General features: G+C 45.5%; 1 protein-coding gene across 2 annotated transcripts in view; it reads right to left on the reverse strand.

Annotated features, from left to right (window-relative positions):
* GPC3 (glypican 3) overlaps positions 1–17,411 on the reverse strand; it is a 153,974-nt gene that overhangs the window by 104,430 nt on the left and 32,133 nt on the right. The window contains exon 1 of one of the 2 annotated variants that reach the window (XM_076346914.1): positions 42–114. The exons of the other annotated variant lie outside the window; for it this stretch is intronic. Within the exon in view, the coding sequence (XP_076203029.1) occupies positions 42–75 (34 nt within the window). The 5' untranslated portion in view covers positions 76–114. Of the gene's footprint in view, positions 1–41; positions 115–17,411 lie in introns of those variants that run through there. 2 annotated transcript variants of the gene reach the window in all.

A 17,411-nucleotide genomic window follows, 5' to 3' on the forward strand; every position in this document is an offset into this window, starting at 1 on the left:
GAGCTCCAGCCGCCGTCTGCCTGGACAAGGAAGGAACTTACCCCAGTCCAGGTCCATGCAAGGGTTTAGTGACATGCTTCAGCCCGTTATTTTTAAAGGATTTGTCCAGTTTCTGGAACTGCTGCCCTGAACACAGAGAAAAGGAGTTAAGCCACATTTCCTACGTGCAAGACGGCAGTCAAACATCCACTCTGCCAGCTGAGGGCAAAGCGGTGCCACCCACAGAAGGCTGAGGGAGCGTGCAGTTGTGTACGGAGCAGTTAATTCCCACGCGGCTGCACTGCAGGAAGGGTTGGTGGTTTATTAAAGCTTTCACGTGATTTCTGGATTCTTCCTTTCCTCCCCAGGCACCCCCATGCCAAAGTATTACAGATAAAAATTACAGCTAAAACAATTTATTAACTAATAAAACAGCATTAAAACAGCTAATAACATTTTGCAAGAATCCTGGCTGCCTGATAATAAAAAACCAGCCTCATGTGGAAGGTTGCGAAACAACGCCACAAAGTGCAAGTCGGGACAGTCGCCTGGGGCACAGCCAGGTCTCAGATACATCCTTGATCTCTTCTCCTGGAGGACATCAGCCCATCAAACTCAGAGCCCAGTTCCTAACCTAGGCAGCCACCACATCAATTGTAGGGCATCTGCAGCTACCAACTTCAGCACAGGAGAGGCCAGAAATCATCCCTCCTGCCTCACGCACGAAGATCTGCTTGATGCTTCCCAGTTGCATCTTTCTCCCCTCCACACCCTGCCTCTCCCTTGCTGGTAGGGGAAACGTCCACTTGACCTATGCCCAGGATCACCCCACCTTCGAGCCCTTCCCTGCCCCTTGCTGTTTCTGCACCGCTCTGCAGGACTCAATTCAGAAGCGACGCAGAAGACTCTGCCATGGGGAATAAAAAGGCAGCGTGTCTTTTATGCTCTGGCAAAAAAAGGAGGGGAAAAAAAAAGTCTGCCTCCTATGTTGCCACAGGTCTGAGGCATCATTCACCCGGTTTGCTTCGACTGCATCATTGTCAGGACTTTCTGAACGGGATGGTGAATGCAACACTGCAGGATGGCAACTGTAGATCTACTGCATTTAAAAATAAATGTTTTGCAGTCTTGCAGGAGGGATGCTAGGGTGATTTTATCACCTACACACCGAAGAATGCCCAGGGCTAATAAGCTGCTAAGAGAAATGCTGGAAACTTGCCTTGGCAAGAATCTCTTCCTCATCTCTCCACAAAGAGCTCATGGATCAAGTGGCAGCCCAGCAGTGTCGTACAGAGAGGTCTTTAATACCCTTCTGGCTGCAAAAGGGACCTCTGAGCAGATAAGCTAATACCTCCTTATCCAGCACTGAACTGCCGTAGGGATGTGGCAGCCGTCCCAGCTTGAGGGGCAGGGGCTGTCCCCAGCACCCTCTGCCCTGCAGCTGGTAGGAGGACAACAGAAATGGGGCACAACATCAGAGCAGCCCCCAGGCTGCTCAGGAGCACACAAGGGGCTGAGTAGAGTGGGATAAAAGCAGCAAGCCAGTAATTGTTAGCCAGTTATTGTTCTCAATGGGGCAATATATATATGTTTTTCTTAAAAAAAAAAAACCCACAATTTCTGAACTCTATTTCTTGGAAGACACCCAAGGAGATACTGAACAAACTGAATTAACAATCCTGAATTAAAGCTCCTGTACTTCTTCCTGTCTGAAGGTCATGAAGAGACGTGCTCTGGAGCACATCTGTCCCCAGCCCTGGGACACCTTCAGGTTAGCAAAGGACCAGAAACAAGAACCACCAAGGTGGGCCGAGATGCCTTCAACAAAGAGGTGAGGACAAAAACGAGAGGAAGAGAGGAATGCATACAGCTGGGTACGGGAGAAAGACCAGCAGCAGGAACTCTGTGCTTCTTGCTCACCTTCTGCCTCTTCAAGGAAAATAGACATAATCCTACAGCCACCTTCATCTGTCCTGCTGCACCTCTCTACTTACAGCGCTGTTAACTTTGACCTCTAATTGCAACTAATAATTATTTCCTCTGCTTCAAGCAGGAGGGGTATCAAGGAACTTTTATACAAGGGTTATTAATTTCTGGCTTGTGGTCCCAACTGACAACTGAACCCAAAAAGCCTAGCAAAGCAATGAGCCCACGCTCTGCTGAGTCCACCCGGCTGTGCCTGGGGAGAGGGGACTTGCCTCCCTTTGCATCCTTTGCAGAACAAGGCATAAACAGCCTTTAGTCCTGTCTGCACACACCACTCTGCTCACAGTTCGTTTAATAGCATAGTTCTTAATTCAGGCACATGCACGAAGAGTGAAACAGATATTGCGTGCAGAAAAGCAGTATTTACTTATGGAGATCATTTTTGCAGCTGATGGACTAGAACTGTTCCCACTCTGTGCTCTAATGCTATACTACTGACAGAGCAGGCATTTTCCTGCTTTTCCTGTATTTCCTCTAAATCCCAAACAGATGGGTTTGCTGGACGGTTAGTCACCCGAATCTGCCACATTAGAATCAACAGGAATCGTAATCCAACGCAAAAATCCACCTTATCCCTTATAAGGCTTCTTTCAACAGACCCCAGAATCCACCTCCAATACCGACAGGTGAGCAGTGTAAGACAGAATAGCTATCCCAGACATCCACAGGGAAGAGTTATTCAGAAACAAAACATACGTTTTCTTCACTTAAAAAAAAGATGCACAAAACAGGAGTACAGCTTCTTCAGTCTGATAAACCCCGTGTGCTGAGTTACATCAGTAACTGCAAGATCCCACTGACAGATCCTCTCTAAGGTATTTCCACGCTTCAGATTTGTTTTTGTATTAGGAAACAAAGGATTTGGGGCTAAAGCAGAAGTTTGGCTGCCAGCATTGCCTCTGTGTTCTCCATTATCAGATTCAGACACATTTTTTCTTACTGAGCTTAATGACGAACAGACTAGCTGTGATTGCCGATACCCCATCAACGGCTCTTCGCTGTGTACAAACACCCAAAGCCACCCTCCGAAGGAATATGCTAATATCTGTCATTCAGTTGAGAAGAAAGTGGATCTAAAATGTTATTAAGGATGAACGACCCCAGCTCTTTGGAGGGGGGGATGAAGTTGATGACTGACAAACAGCCGGCTACATAAATGCATCAAACTTATCAAGATGAAATGCGTAATTGCACACACACAATGCCACATATGGGGCATTCCAGTGCAGACAGCCATCTGCAGGAAGAGAATATTTTAATTTCACTCAAAAAAAAAGGGGGGGGGGGAGAGGGCATTTTATCATTTCCCCTCTCTACTTTTTGTCTCTTGCATCAATTTTTTACTAACAATTCCAAGACAGACTACACATGCTTTGATTTGAAAAGCTTTCTTCCTCTTACGTTACTGAAATGAAGCTTTTTTAAAAGGGGAGCTGTGATTTTGGAGCAGCACAGCCCCATAACCACCAAGCAGCACAGGACAGAAGCTGTGAAACAAAGAATAAGCAACAACTTTTAGACAAATATTCTATTCTAAGCTCATTATTAGTGCGGCAGGTTCTCCCCTCTCAATAGTTATTACTCAAGCAAGCCCAATACAGACAATTCTGTGACGCAAAAAATAAGGGGAGGAAGAGGAGGGTGCTGTCTGATTTAGCTGACGTCTGGCTAGCAGTCCGGCATGCAACAGCTGCCTTGTTCTGTGAATAGCTGCAGCCCAAATTACAGGCTACATTCTGTTCTCTTACACCAGCCACATGAATATCAGCATAAGTGGTATTTTGAGTTTAAATCCAGGCAAAGTTTGAGGCAAGTTTCCCAAGAATTATTCCACTTTAAAGTAACTTTCCCCTCTTACACTTTCTACCCTGACCAACCTCAATGCTCCAGAGAGATGCAATTCCATTTCATACCCGCTAGTCAAAAAAAAAAAATTCAGACAGACTTGAGCAAAACTGCTGTAATTAAGCAGCCTTCTCAGGAAGCATGACTTTGCTAGCACAAACAGCAAAGCGAGTGCCTGCAGTCCCTGTTAAAATGAGTAATGGCTATCCGAAGAGAAAATGCTGCCCAGGATTGCTGATTCCTTCCCCCACCTACACCAGCCCCATGGTCCCTGGCAGGCTGTGCTATTGGGATTTTCTTTTTTTTTTAAATTCTTTTTATGCGATACCTTGGTTAAAATGTAACCACAGCAAGTCCCTTCAGCACGTGAAGTGCAAGCATCTGTCAAAGTGACAGCAGAAGCAACATAATCCCCTTTGGTCTGGATAAACCAAGTTATAAAGCACATTCCTCCCAGCCGCTGCCGGCTCCGATGCGCAAGTGCTGAGCCAGAGCTCCCTGCACGGTGAGGCTGGAGCCAGCGATGCTGCCATGCTCCCAGGAGTTGATGGTGGTACACATCTGGCCATCCCTCCACTCGCCAAAGGCCATCACATCATTCTCTTGTTCCCACGGCACAAGGGAATTTGGCAACGGGCTCAGCAAGCTGTGATGGAGAGGCAAGGGAGACTCTGGGATCCTCCTCAGAACAGAGCCCCCCACCAGCATGCCCTGAGCCCCCTCGCCAACAGCACACACAGCGGATGCTCCCCAAGGCAGCAAAAGGTACAAGCAAGGCAGGTTGAAGCCTCACTCAGCAGTGATAAGATCAATGCAAACGGAGAGGGGCGGAAAAGCAGTTCAGAGGAGAGCTGGGTTCGGGACAGACAGGCGTATTGTTCTGCAGTGGAGGGTTTATGATCACCAAAGCCTGTGCTCACTGCATGCCCACCCAAAGCAGTAAAAAAAGAAAAACCATCAGGCTAAAACTTAAGGTCATTTAATAAAAATAAGGCAGACTCGTTTTATTTGTCTCCTGACGTCTTAGACTGTATTCAGGACTGGGTTGGGTTTTCAAGCCTCTCCCTACAGTTACCCAGGCTAAGCTTTTGTTTGGAAAAAAACCACACCAAACCTCTGCCTTCGTTAATTGCATAAAATTGGGATCAAGGACTTTCTTTTAACAGCATAGCAAGTGTTATAAGAAAGCTACCACTGCTGTTAACCAATAAGCTCTCAAGTGTCCAAATGGAATTAAATTATCTTTTTTAACAGCTAAACTTGCAACAGCACCTGACTTCATGAACGGTTCACTAATTTCAGGAGAAACGCTCAAACTTCTCTGCCACTGCAGGCTGGAAAATGCTTCAGCGCTGTTAGGAGGCCAGTTGGGACTTGGTATGCAATCTGCATTTTAAGCCATGGGAGCTTTGCTAAACCCTGACCTTGACAGCCGTTGTGCGTTCATAAGGGATTTCATCTCAATGTCATTTGATACTCTATAATTATCACAGCTTTCAACAGCACCCAACCAGTTGCCATGTTTATTCGCAGCCTACAGTAGTTAGTTATTAGAGAACATAAATTTTATTTTTTTAATCCTTCAAAATGGATAAAGAACAGTCACACCTCCACCTACCTGCAAACCAGGATAAAAGAAGAGGGGATGGGAATACCAGCAACCAAAGCCTCAGACCACCAAAAAGAGGTGTTACATTAATAGAATTTCTTTCATACACTTGTCAACATCCCTTAACTTAAAAGCCTTTATTTGCATTGCAGAAAATAACAAAAACTCACAATCTTGTGTAGCCAACTCACTCTGGTGTGCCAAATCACCACTGAAAACATAGCGCCCGGGTCTCTACACGATGACGAGCAACATTATCTTCTTGTGCCTCCCCGCAATTCTCTGCGGCTGCCTCCTTCCCCCGTACAAAAACACCCAGAAACCCTGAAGCGCTGACTGCAGCCACAATAGCAGGGCGAGGAGACGCGCTGAACAACAGCGGGCACAACAGATTTTTGGGAGCTCGGAGCCACGCCTTTGGGCGGCCACCACTCCCTCCATCCAGCACCAAGCAATTGTTTCACATAATTAGGTTTAAGTGATATTTATGGGCGGACATTTTAGGAGTCACCTCCTCAAGCCCACTGGAGGCTGGTGGGAGAGCTGCTCAGGCACGATGCTCTAGGATCATACACAGGGCTGTGTGCCAGCTCGCTGGTCCTTGCTACGGGCCACCCAGGGTCTCACCCGAGGAATGATATGGGACACCTGCCTGAACAAGGAGGTGAATTGGACATGCTTCCACCATATTACTTCCTCTCCCCCACAAAATACATATTTATCATATTCCTTGCAATACAACCGAATGAGACAAATCCGGCTGCTGTTGGCTTGTCAGTTTTCCCCAGCAAAACAGAACTATGCATGAAATAAAACTCATTGCATGGATTCTGTGCTGTGCCAGGAGGCAACCACAAATGCAGGTTTCTCTCCTGGCTGTGATCAAAGCCTCTCCAGTGACGAGCCAGGACAGACCCACGGTCGTTCCACAACAGCCTACCTGGGGCTGTGAGCAGAAATGAGCTGAAAGGCGTTTGAGTCTGAGATCAAGACAAGTAGCAGTATTGGGAAGTTGGGTGGGTTTTAAGTTACCATTATGCATACCACACTAAAAAGTGAGACAAATATGAACACTAATATATTTTGATCATGAATTAAACAAAGTGTGCTCTTCAGAAGGGAGTGCTACAGGAAAGCAAATAATGAGTCACGTAGCAAGAAACAGGCTTAGATCAAAAAGAGGTTTACAGACAAACTAGACAGTTCAGTGCAGATAAGTGCAGAGTAATGATGACTTTGATGAGTCTTTATCACACACGCCTCTGTGTCAATGACTACAAAAAATAACAAACACAAGAGGAAGGCTCCACTGACACTTGTGTACATCATTAATGAAGAATGAGAAATTGGAAACACAAACGTCCCAATGCTGAGAACAAGCACGAGGAGGCTGCGTTTGAGGAAACTGGGCAGCCCCAAGGTAGGAAATGCACCCCACAAAACAGACCACCTTTGAAATGTTCATGCGTCACCCCAAATACAAACACCTTTGCATTGGAGTCATGCACGTACAAGGCATTGCTCACTAGAGGATGGTGTCAGAGGCAGAGATTCATCACGTTTAATGATGTCAGGATGAAGCTTAGTATTTCACAGTTATGTGCGGTTGGACATCACTATACCCTGTGAGCCCTATATGCCCTAAATCATTTTTGTTAACTCATGCATTTTGCACATGGCATCTGGTAATCATTTCAAGCTGGTTCTATTGGTTTAACTGGTGCCCCCTATAAACTTACTGACCCAAGTTAATTCAGTAAGTCAAACAGAAAAATTCATGCACATGAATGGCACCAGTTAAATCAATAGCAAATCACCTCTTCATATAAACCCTGCAACTCTGTGCATGGATCAGAATTTAGGGAGAATGCCTCTTTGAAAACAGCAACACTATTAAAAAAGAGACACCACGATAGGGGAGAGGGAACCAAATGCAGGAGGCACACACTGCATGAAGCAAAGATCAGTATCACAGGAGAAGCTAGCCCCGGGGCTTACGGAGGTGCACTGGGGCAGTGCACTGAGCAGCACAGGCAACTTAGAAACTGCAACCCCTGCCCCGAGAAGGCAGCTGGACCAGATGAGCTCCAGCCATCCTTTCACAGCTTAGATTATTCAGTGAATAGACTGGAGAGGTCATACCTAGACAGGAGGCTCCTAAGGGGCAGGTTTTTTTTCCTCTTATACCTCTGTTTAATGCCCAGTGAGGATCAGAGGACTCAGCAACTCACCACACCAAGCTTCTTGCACCGTCTCCCACATTTCTCATTGCACATTCACCATATTAATATTTTACAGCCTCTCCCACCTCTGAATCACAAAGCCCAGTCCAGGCTGGGCCAGTTTGGCTCACAGTTTTTATTTGTATGCGTGAATATGGAAGAGAGGTCTGCCAAGGCACAGCCACTCCTGAGACCAAGCACAGCACCAGGCATAGCCCTCCTCCTCCTCCCTCTGCACTGGCACAACCCTTCTCAGCATCCCACTGCTTTCCAACACCGTCCAGTTTTCTGCACTTTAAAAATTCCCAAAAGTCGACACACACAGGCACCTGGACAGCAAATTTATGCCAACTGACAATCAGGTGGTCTTGGTTTCACAGCTCCTTCAGAAGCAGACCCAGGACCTAGCAAGGGGTCCACAGATTAAAACCCACGGCTCTATACAGAACGAACCCAGGGACATTTCTGCAGACCGACAGCTATTTCCACGTGGACTGAGGGACCCAGGAAGCCTCAGAAAAAGGCAGCAAGGTTCACACGTTCCCATGGGAGAGGCCCCCAAAGCAGGGTGCGAGCACGCTGGGGATGCTGCTGGTGAAGGGCGCGCAGCTCGCAGGCAGCATGGCACACACAGCATCCCAGAGTCCCAGCTGGCAAACAGGGCTGGGTCCGAGGACAGCACAAAACCTGTGGGCCATTATCCTGTACAATAAAACTGCCATCCTCAGTTAACAGCATTTAAAGAAGGAAAGAAAGCAGCCTCAGCATAAAACAGGATTAGCTGATTTTTGCAAATCATCTTCTCCCTGGTCTTACTGCTTAATGAATAGCAGACGCCAAAACTCCCAGAGAGGGTGGTTGTAAGAGACATTGCTACTTACAGGAGGCCATCACTCCACCACCCACACGGAGGGGCCAGGGTGCAGCACAGCACCCCAGGCTGTCTTGGGGCAGTCCTACTTAACGCTCCCTCCTCTGCTAGGAGAGGCAATTCTCCTAGGCCTGAATACTGCCCCGCTGGGGAGGAGGGAGGTTAAAAAAACCTCTCAAATTTCTGGAAGACAAGACTAGAATTCAAGATTATCTTGACAAATTGGAGAGGCAATTCAATTAGCTGAGCCAAGAGCCCAGGGAAGTCCTCCACCAGAAGAGCAGGAGCCACACAGACTGACAAACACCAGGATGGGCAGGAGCACAGCAGGCAAAGCACCCGAGGCTGCTTATGGGCCAAAATACACAGGCACAAGTGGTGATGCTGAGTGCCATACATCAGACAGAAGAAAATTGTTCTGCTCTGCATCAAAGGGTGAAATATTAACTGAATACCATATCCACTCTGTTGTGCCAGATGTTAAGGAAGATGCAAGAGAACTACAAGAAATCCAGAAGAAAGCTACAGGAATAGGGGCTGGTTTAGGAAACAAACTGTAGGGTTCATACTAGACTCCAGTTTGGCTAAAGAAAAGCTGGTTTGAAGTCTATTGATAGTGCTCACCCGATCCTTTGTACTGCTTTCCATCAAGATGCGGTTTTAAACAAGGTTAAACAGATGGCTCTTTGCCCCAGATCAGCAACACATGCTTTTGCCTTCTCTAAACAACTCAGGCCTAGCAGCTTTGTTTTTAATAGCCATTAAGGAGAAAAGAAAAAAAAGAGACATTAACACTTCTCTAGTCCCACTCCTTGAACCAAAAGCTACATGATGGGTCTAATGGTGCGAGGGATGGGGAATCCAGAGGCTAGCTCCAAAGTATCACCTCTGAGACCACACTGCCCCACCAGAAAAAAAAAAATTCAGTATCTATTCACAGACCAGCTTGTGAGCAAGTCGTCTATAAGTAAAGACCTAGAAGAAATTATTCTGGTGTTAACACAAGACACATGATGCAAAAGCAAAAGACAGTTTAAGTGAAAAAGTTGATTCCTGCTGCATCTCTTCCTTCCTCTCCTCCCTGGAAAAGCACAGCGAGGAGCAGGCTGGAGCACACGTACTTCCACCTCCCGGGGACTGCCAGAATAATACTTAACAGTTGTATCTGCTGACCGGTCTGTGGTAGCGTGACTCCTGGGACTAAGATGCTCATCTATCAGCCCAACTGTTGCCAGGCAGCCCCCGGGGACCACGTCATTCAGTGCAAGGAGGTCAGCTAGAGCATCCTGGCTGTGTTCCTGGATATCATTCCTCTTGCAAAACAAGGCACAAATGTCAAGATGTAAAAAACACCTCAATACAGCTGACACCTTGGGGTCTCGGAAATAAAAGCTTGTTATTAGAAAGCTGTCATGTGAGCAATGACAATGCAGTGTTTGCACTGTCTTTATACACTGAACATTGCTTTCTGGGATTATTTTTTCCCCCTCATAGGACAGAGAAAAAAAACCCAAACATTTTAGAGCTAAATTCTATATAGCTTCTCCAACCACAAATGGCTCATCCACACTGCTGGGCAATCTGAGCCAAGACACCAGTCCTGGTCCTTGTGCTAAATCGTGCAGGCTGGCTTGCGCACAGACCCCAGACCAAGTGCCCCCTCTGCTCCCTGCCTCCAGGAACCATCTGATCCACTTCAGTCCAGGGACTTAGGAACAAATGAAGATACGGGGTGTGATCTGGGGTACCACCAGCCTTATGCAAAAGCAATACAGGGAGGGGTTAAAAAAAAGTATCAAACCAACAGCATAGGAGCACCCACAGCTGCATTTCATGGGAGAGGAACCCAGAGAAATCCATTAGCAAGTGAATAAGATGAGCACCAAAGGGAGCATCCAAAAAAACAGGAAAGTCAGCTACAGTGTTAACTCTCACATTTAGAAATATTATGCAATTTATTACATTGCAACACCACCCCCCATTCATAGGCACAAGGAGGAGGCCAGGCATGCTCTGCCTTACTGGTTTTACTGTCTTTCTGGTGGAAAAACGTTGTTACATGAATGTCTGGGGTGGTTTTGAGTGCAATGCCAGTAGTTGTCTAAAGTAATTGTTCCTTGTCATACAAATTTTATCTGAACAGCAGCAGGCTCTCGTTTACCAGAGACGTACACCCCTGGAGATACACAAACGCACAAGTACACGGTATGGTAAAGTGGTACCTGTTATCTGAGCCACCGTGTACGCTCACTCACAAAACATTAACATCTTGGTTACAACTCATTTGTCTTCCTTACTGCCCAGCTACACTGGACAAACAAAAAAATGACCTCATGTTATGCTAATTTAATCCATATTTCATGCAAGGCAGATACAAGTTGAGATGGTCCGTCCATATGCAAATTTGAAATATAAAGCAAAGTTCCCTTTAGCACAGAGTCTGATGTTAGGAAGGGAATTTTCAGTAAATTGCACATTTAATTTCCATGTTATGGGAAGTGGTTTCCCTTAGTTCTTCCAGCAGTCACCTCCTGCTATTAGGGACCACAAGCAATGCAGTGACCCTTATAATGTCTGATTTCACAGCAAATATTTTAATTTCTGAAGGTGAAATGCGAGATGTATTCTCCTATAACACTTATCTTTATGGCTCTCTTAATTCTTTAGAATTTATAGTCTCCACTAAAAGCACACAGAACATAATTGAAATAGATTTTCCAAGATATATCTGGATTATTTTAACCTACCTTTCCTTGTTAGCCATTTATATTATCTCATTCTAACATAGGAAAAAAAAAGTATTTTCACACTAAGAGCTTCACCAGCAGCTTTTTAAACTTAAAAAAATTAATGGCTTTTTTAAAAAAACATTGGTTCTGGCAGCAAAGGTTTTCAGAAATCAGGACTTGAGGGAGGACTTTACAGCCCCAACATTTTCCCATTTCATCCAAATGGATCAATCTCTCAAAGACATTAACACTTCCTTGAAATTATGCCTCAAAACAGAATGTGCAATTTTAGAGATCCTAGAGAAGTATGAACATGACATTGTAATGAGAGTCTGCAGTGCATGGAGAACAACTGTGTTCCAAGTCAGCCCTCAGGATAGGAAAACAGCATTTTCCAAAAATCATTTCTGCTTACAGGAGTCCCACTGAGCTCTGGGAGAGATCGCCACACCTCCAAGTTTGAGAGCCAAAGTGGACAAGTGCCTAGCAGACACAACGGAGGTGAGTTTAATCTTGCCATTAGGGAAATGGGGGACCAGAAAGCCCCTCCAGATCCCTCCACCCTACTACGTCGCATCTGTTAGCCAGGGAGACACAGCATCATCAAGACTGGCTTTGCAGCCTACTAACCTTCTCTAACTGTTTTTCGTTGTTGTTGTGTGTGGGTTTTTTTTTTCCCTCCAGAAAAAAAATAGACAAAAAGAACAGTTTGAAGAATGAATGCTTTTTCCAGTGTTATCACTGCAGAAATAGGCACATATGGGAACTCAATGAGAGCTCAGTTCTGATTTATGCTTGATATTTCATTTAACTGAGTTTTGCAAGAAAACTGTTTTCATTATTGAGAAATGGACCTCCCATCATGCAAAGGGGGGAATCAAACGCTTAAACTCTGCCTCATTTAGCAGTGACACTTTTGGAATGAACAATAGCTTCATACATAAATTTGCTTGTTTGGCTGCCACAGATATGAATTGTCAGGGCATTTTAGAACAAAAGAAATGACACGTCAAAGCAAATCTATAGTTTAGCTAATCAAAATGCCATGTTTTAAATATTCAGGTTGTTTTACACCAAAAGAAGGCATTTATCAGAAAGTATATAAATTGACAGGAAATCTAAGATGTAAGTGGAACACAAAGTAAGGATTTTTCAAGTACATACAAGAAATTTATTTCCCTATGCACTTTATCAACCACCACCACCACCTCCCCCTTCCCCCAAAAAAAACCCCACATCAAAAAGCATATCCTCTGCCTCTTATAAGCAATGAAAACATTAAAGCCACCTAAAACATTTTAGCTAACAAAGCTGGCTCAGCATTTTGCACTGCTCAGAATGACAGACCTGGTCACAACACTTTGTAAACAGCCCTTGCTAGAGCAGCCAAGCTTCTTCCCGGTCTTTCCACTAAGTTTTATCCAGGTACTGGTTTTCAGCTTCCAGAGCTCAGAGCGGTATCACTGATAATGAATGGAAATGTTGGGTACATCTGCAAAGCTTTAACTTACTTTCTGCAGGCAGTCTGGGGAGGAGGAGTGTGAGGGGATGCCTTTGGTGTCTAATACATATGCATTCTTTACGTGTGTCCTGGTTTCAGCTGGGATAGAGTTAATTTCCTTCCCAGTAGCTGGTACAGCGCTGTGTTTTGGATTTAGGAGGAGAACAATGTTGATAACGCACCAATGTTTTAGTTGTTGCTCAGTAATGCTTACACTAGTCAAGGACTTTTCAGCTCCCCATGCTCTACCGACTGAGCAGGCTGGAGGGGCACAAGAAGCCGGGAGGGGGCACAGCCAGGACAGCTGCCCCAAACTGGCCAGAGGGACATTCCACACCATGTGCCGTCATGCTCAGCACAGAAACTGGGGGAAAGCTGGCCGGGGGGGCCGCTGCTGGGGGACTGGCTGGGCATCGGTCGGCGGGTGGTGAGCAATTGCATCGTGCATCACTTGCTTCGTATACTGCCTATTCTCTCCCCCATCCCACCAGGGCAGGGAGAGTAAGCGAGCGGCTGGTGGTGCTCAGTTGCCAGCTAAGGCTAAACCACAACAACGTGTAAGCAGGTAAAGGCATATAGATGCTTTCAAGGATACTGCAGCAGAAGCTTACTTAGCTATGAAAAAAAATAAAAGGCATTGGGCACAAAATGCTCATTTTGTGAGTCCCCTGCAGGACTTCTGCCGCTTGCAGCCAGCCTCCTTGCACCCGCTTAGCACAGATTTTATCAAGCCCTGCTCTCCCCCGGAGCCCTCTACTCCTGCCAGCTTGCACTGAAGTTACAGTAAAACTTGTCCGAGTGAAAACCTTATTATGCAGGCAGGACAGCTCTCTGTGCTTAGCTGCTCACAACACAATGCCTGGTTGTAGAAGCTTAACATTATCTCTTAAAAGTTAAACCCCATTTGTTTATCATCTATTGCCAGAATCGTTACTAGGACGCAAAGAAAACACTCCAAAGGGAGGCTTTTACAGCAGTCGGTCTGTCTCCTGCTTCTCTGTGCTTGGGGGGGTTAATCCATTGCCAGAGTTTTGTCTTTGCAATACAAACATGTTTCAGAGCACATAAAAACCCACTAAGCCCAAAGATGTGGGTCCAGTTCTGAATCTCACCCCTGCCTACATTCTGCAGCCTATAAACCTGCAGGTAAGTTTCCTGGAAAAACACCATCTCTCTTCTAGTCTGCCACAGCATGGAAAGCTGCTACATGCTAGAGGCACAAAGAAAAAGCCACAAAAGGTCATACCCAGACATTAGAAGAATTTGAGGAGCTAGGCTTCACAGTCCGTTAATGAGCCGGGAACCTAACAGATTAACCAGAGTTCAAGAAAGCACAGCTGGGGCCCATCTCCACAGAGAAAGCAGCAGCATTAACTAGCTGCAGTATTGTTTGCCATAAGGAAAGCATACCATGCCATCAGATATTGCGATTATCACAATGTTCTTCCGCATCTTTTAGCCCACCTTTCAGCAGGTCCCAAAAGTCTTCCCCCTCCCAGGCTCCTGACTGACTCTTTATCCCACATGAAAAAAGAGTATGAAAATAATTCAGTTTAACAAACTCCCTGCATAAGACAGGTTTTGGCATACCCAGGATTTCTTCTCCGTGGCAGGTATAGCACCGATTCTGGTAGGAGGGGATTTGCACAGACTGCAGTCCCCAGCCCAGGGACCAGTGGATGTGCTTCTGCAAGACAGGCTGAAGAATGAAGCAGCTTCAGAAGAGACACTTCTGCGTCTAAAAGATAAGGGTGTTTTCTACAGGAGGCTTGTGCTTTAGGGTCACTGCATTCTTGATTCAGCAACAATAATTTATGGTAGCCTAAACTCTCAGACAGTAAAGAGACTTCATCACTAGAAACGTCTCTGCAAAAGAGAGCGCGCTGTAGGATCAACGTGCCCATCACCATACGAATGCCACGCTCTAACAGCGGGGCTGCATGCTGCTACTGATTTCCTGAGAGACTGAACTCCGGTTGCATTTCTAGTAAGCGGCTGGATTAGTAAACATTTAAGCTCAAGACTTAAACACCACCACCTAAAAAATACGTAGATATTGCTACAGTTAGTGCTGCTAGGCTATGGTGTCAATTGGATTTGAAAATAAATGGTACTAGCAGCTATGTGTACGAGTGTCTTATTTCTCCGATTCCCCAAGAAGCTGTCCTTTAGCAATCTGACAAACCCAGCGATTCCAAATGACTAAACATTTTTTGATCTCTTCAAGTGACAGCTAAAAAGCAGCATCTAACACTTCGGGGCTTTACTTTGGATATAGCTGCAAGAAAAACCATTCATAAGATCTTTAACTGCAGCTGTGAAGCAAAGAACCTTTTAAATGTTTCTTCTCACCAGTTTGAATAACCAACATTTCTAGGAGAAAACCATCCCCACAGCTTCTCCAAGCGAGTGCTCAGGCAGATGGCATGCCTGCTCAGGTGATAGCTTTTGTTTTCTGTGCTTTGAAAAAAGGCATAGGACTGAGAAAAGCTCTGTTCTCTGCAAGACCCGAGCTCTCCCGCCCCAAACCTACGCTGCCCGGTTTTCCAGCATCCAAACCAGGCACCTCTGCCTGCAGCATCATCCGCTCAAACAGAACAATGAGCACTGATCTGGTGGGGATGCAAAACAGTACTTCAGTCGTGATGTAAAATACAGGTTTCAAACACCTGCCATGTATATATTGCAGCATTTCGTTATTTGCACTGGACGCATGGCAAGAAGGGCACCACCACCACATACATTTCACTGGGGTTCTTGATCTCCCGCTTTAAATGACTACACGTTCTCTATTACTGAGAACTACACCATTTTTTAAATTTTGAACCCGTCTCCCATAGAAGTAGTTAAGTAACAAAGACACTGTTGTAAGTCACTGTATAGCTATGGTACAGTCACACTTCCTAGATTGGACTGGGGTTTGGACGAAAGATTGCCGTCTCCTAAAACAGTGAAGCAATGCTACGTTTGGAAACATTATTAGACTATTTAGTTCTTTATTAGTAGAGCCATTGAGATTTATAGCCTACAGAAAAGGGTTGTTCAATCAACAAGGAGCAACTGAAGTGAAAAAGCATTAATGTTACCACTGAGGCAATTATTGTAACATGATCACAATTCCTATGCATCTTTAATTTTTGCCAACACAACAGATTCTCTAATACATGGATCCCTGTTTCATTAAGATAATATGATTTGTAATAATAATATGAGGTGGGTGAAACAGAATCCAGTCTCTTAACACTTGAGCATTGCCTTCCCTCGGGGGATATCAGTATACAAAATGGGGTTTCCGACAAAGTGCTTGTAATCTCAGAAGCCAGTGCACCTATTAAACACTTAGTAGGGCTCCAGCAGAAAGACAATACCAGAGACAACAGTCTCAAGCAAGATAAAAATCTCAGTCCTGCTCTCAGGAGCAGAATGCTGGTTTAGTTCCATTTAATGTCTTATCTACCTGGAAATCCAAACAGGCAAGAAAATGTCATCGCCCTCCAAGGAACAGAGCAGCGATTCTCTGATCCCACGGCGCTCCAGCAATGCAATTTTGGGCAGGTGACCGGTTTGTCGTGGGGAAACCGACTCCCTGGGGCCAGTTCTCCTGCTGCATGCCTCTGGTCCAAGGGTGCTGCTTTCCTTTGGCAGTCTTGGAATGCAGACCCAAAGGGATGGGAACGCCTTGATCCGAGAAACCAATCTGAACTACTTCTCCAAAATTTTGTGGGGTTTTCTTCTTCTCCTTTTTGGGGGAAGGAGGGGGAAGAGTGGAGCAGGTACCAAGAAAACAAGCTGTTCTAACTAGAACACAAAAAAGAGGAAGATGAAGGAGATTTCTATTAACGGAAGAAAGTCTACTGCACTGTAATCATTACTTTACTAAAAGATCCGATCCTATCAGGACACTGGTTATCTCCATTCATCTCCTAATGAAAGCTTATCTGAGGACTATGGAAGAGCTGGTCACAGACCCTGGTCCTACCACAGCCCAGAGTTTTTGACAAACTTTAAAGCTTATAAGATTCTTCCCTTACTACTTCACTGGGTTGAAGGAACCCAATCTTGTCAGGAAGAGACAGACACCAGTTGCAGCAGAGAGAGGAATGCTTGTGCTGCGAACAGTCAGAGCAATAGTGCAAGGGTGCAAGCCACACAGTAAGTCTGAATTTCAGAGCAATATAAAAGAGAAGGGAAAAGCGACTCCCTTTCAGGATCAGTGCTGAGCTCTGGATGGAGATATTCACAGAGGGGAGAAAAAATAATCTCAAAGCACAATTTGCTCATTATGCTTAGGACTTTAGAGTGAACCTACCAGTTTTCTTGCACCAGGGAAGCGGCAGCTTTGCTGACCCCCGTGCATGCCAGCAGACCCCCTGCTGCAGCACCCCCCCACCAAATACAGTGCCTCTTCAGGTCCCCTCTTTGACAGCCAAATTTTTGCCACATACAGACCTCTAACATGCTGCTGTTCTTGTACAAAGCCACATGCTCCCCTTAAAAATCTCGCCAATGTTCTGGCACCTGCTTTGGCCCTCAAAGGAAACAACAGTCAGAGGGACGACATTTCTGTGCAACCCTCTGACTGCAGAGGTATTGTATCATTCACACCCACTTCCAGAGGGTATCATGCAATAAAGCAAGAAGGGAAAGTGAGAAGCATGCACAAAGCTCA

The sequence above is a fragment of the Aptenodytes patagonicus genome, chromosome 9 (genome assembly GCF_965638725.1).
Source record: "Aptenodytes patagonicus chromosome 9, bAptPat1.pri.cur, whole genome shotgun sequence".
Classification (NCBI taxonomy): domain Eukaryota; kingdom Metazoa; phylum Chordata; class Aves; order Sphenisciformes; family Spheniscidae; genus Aptenodytes; species Aptenodytes patagonicus.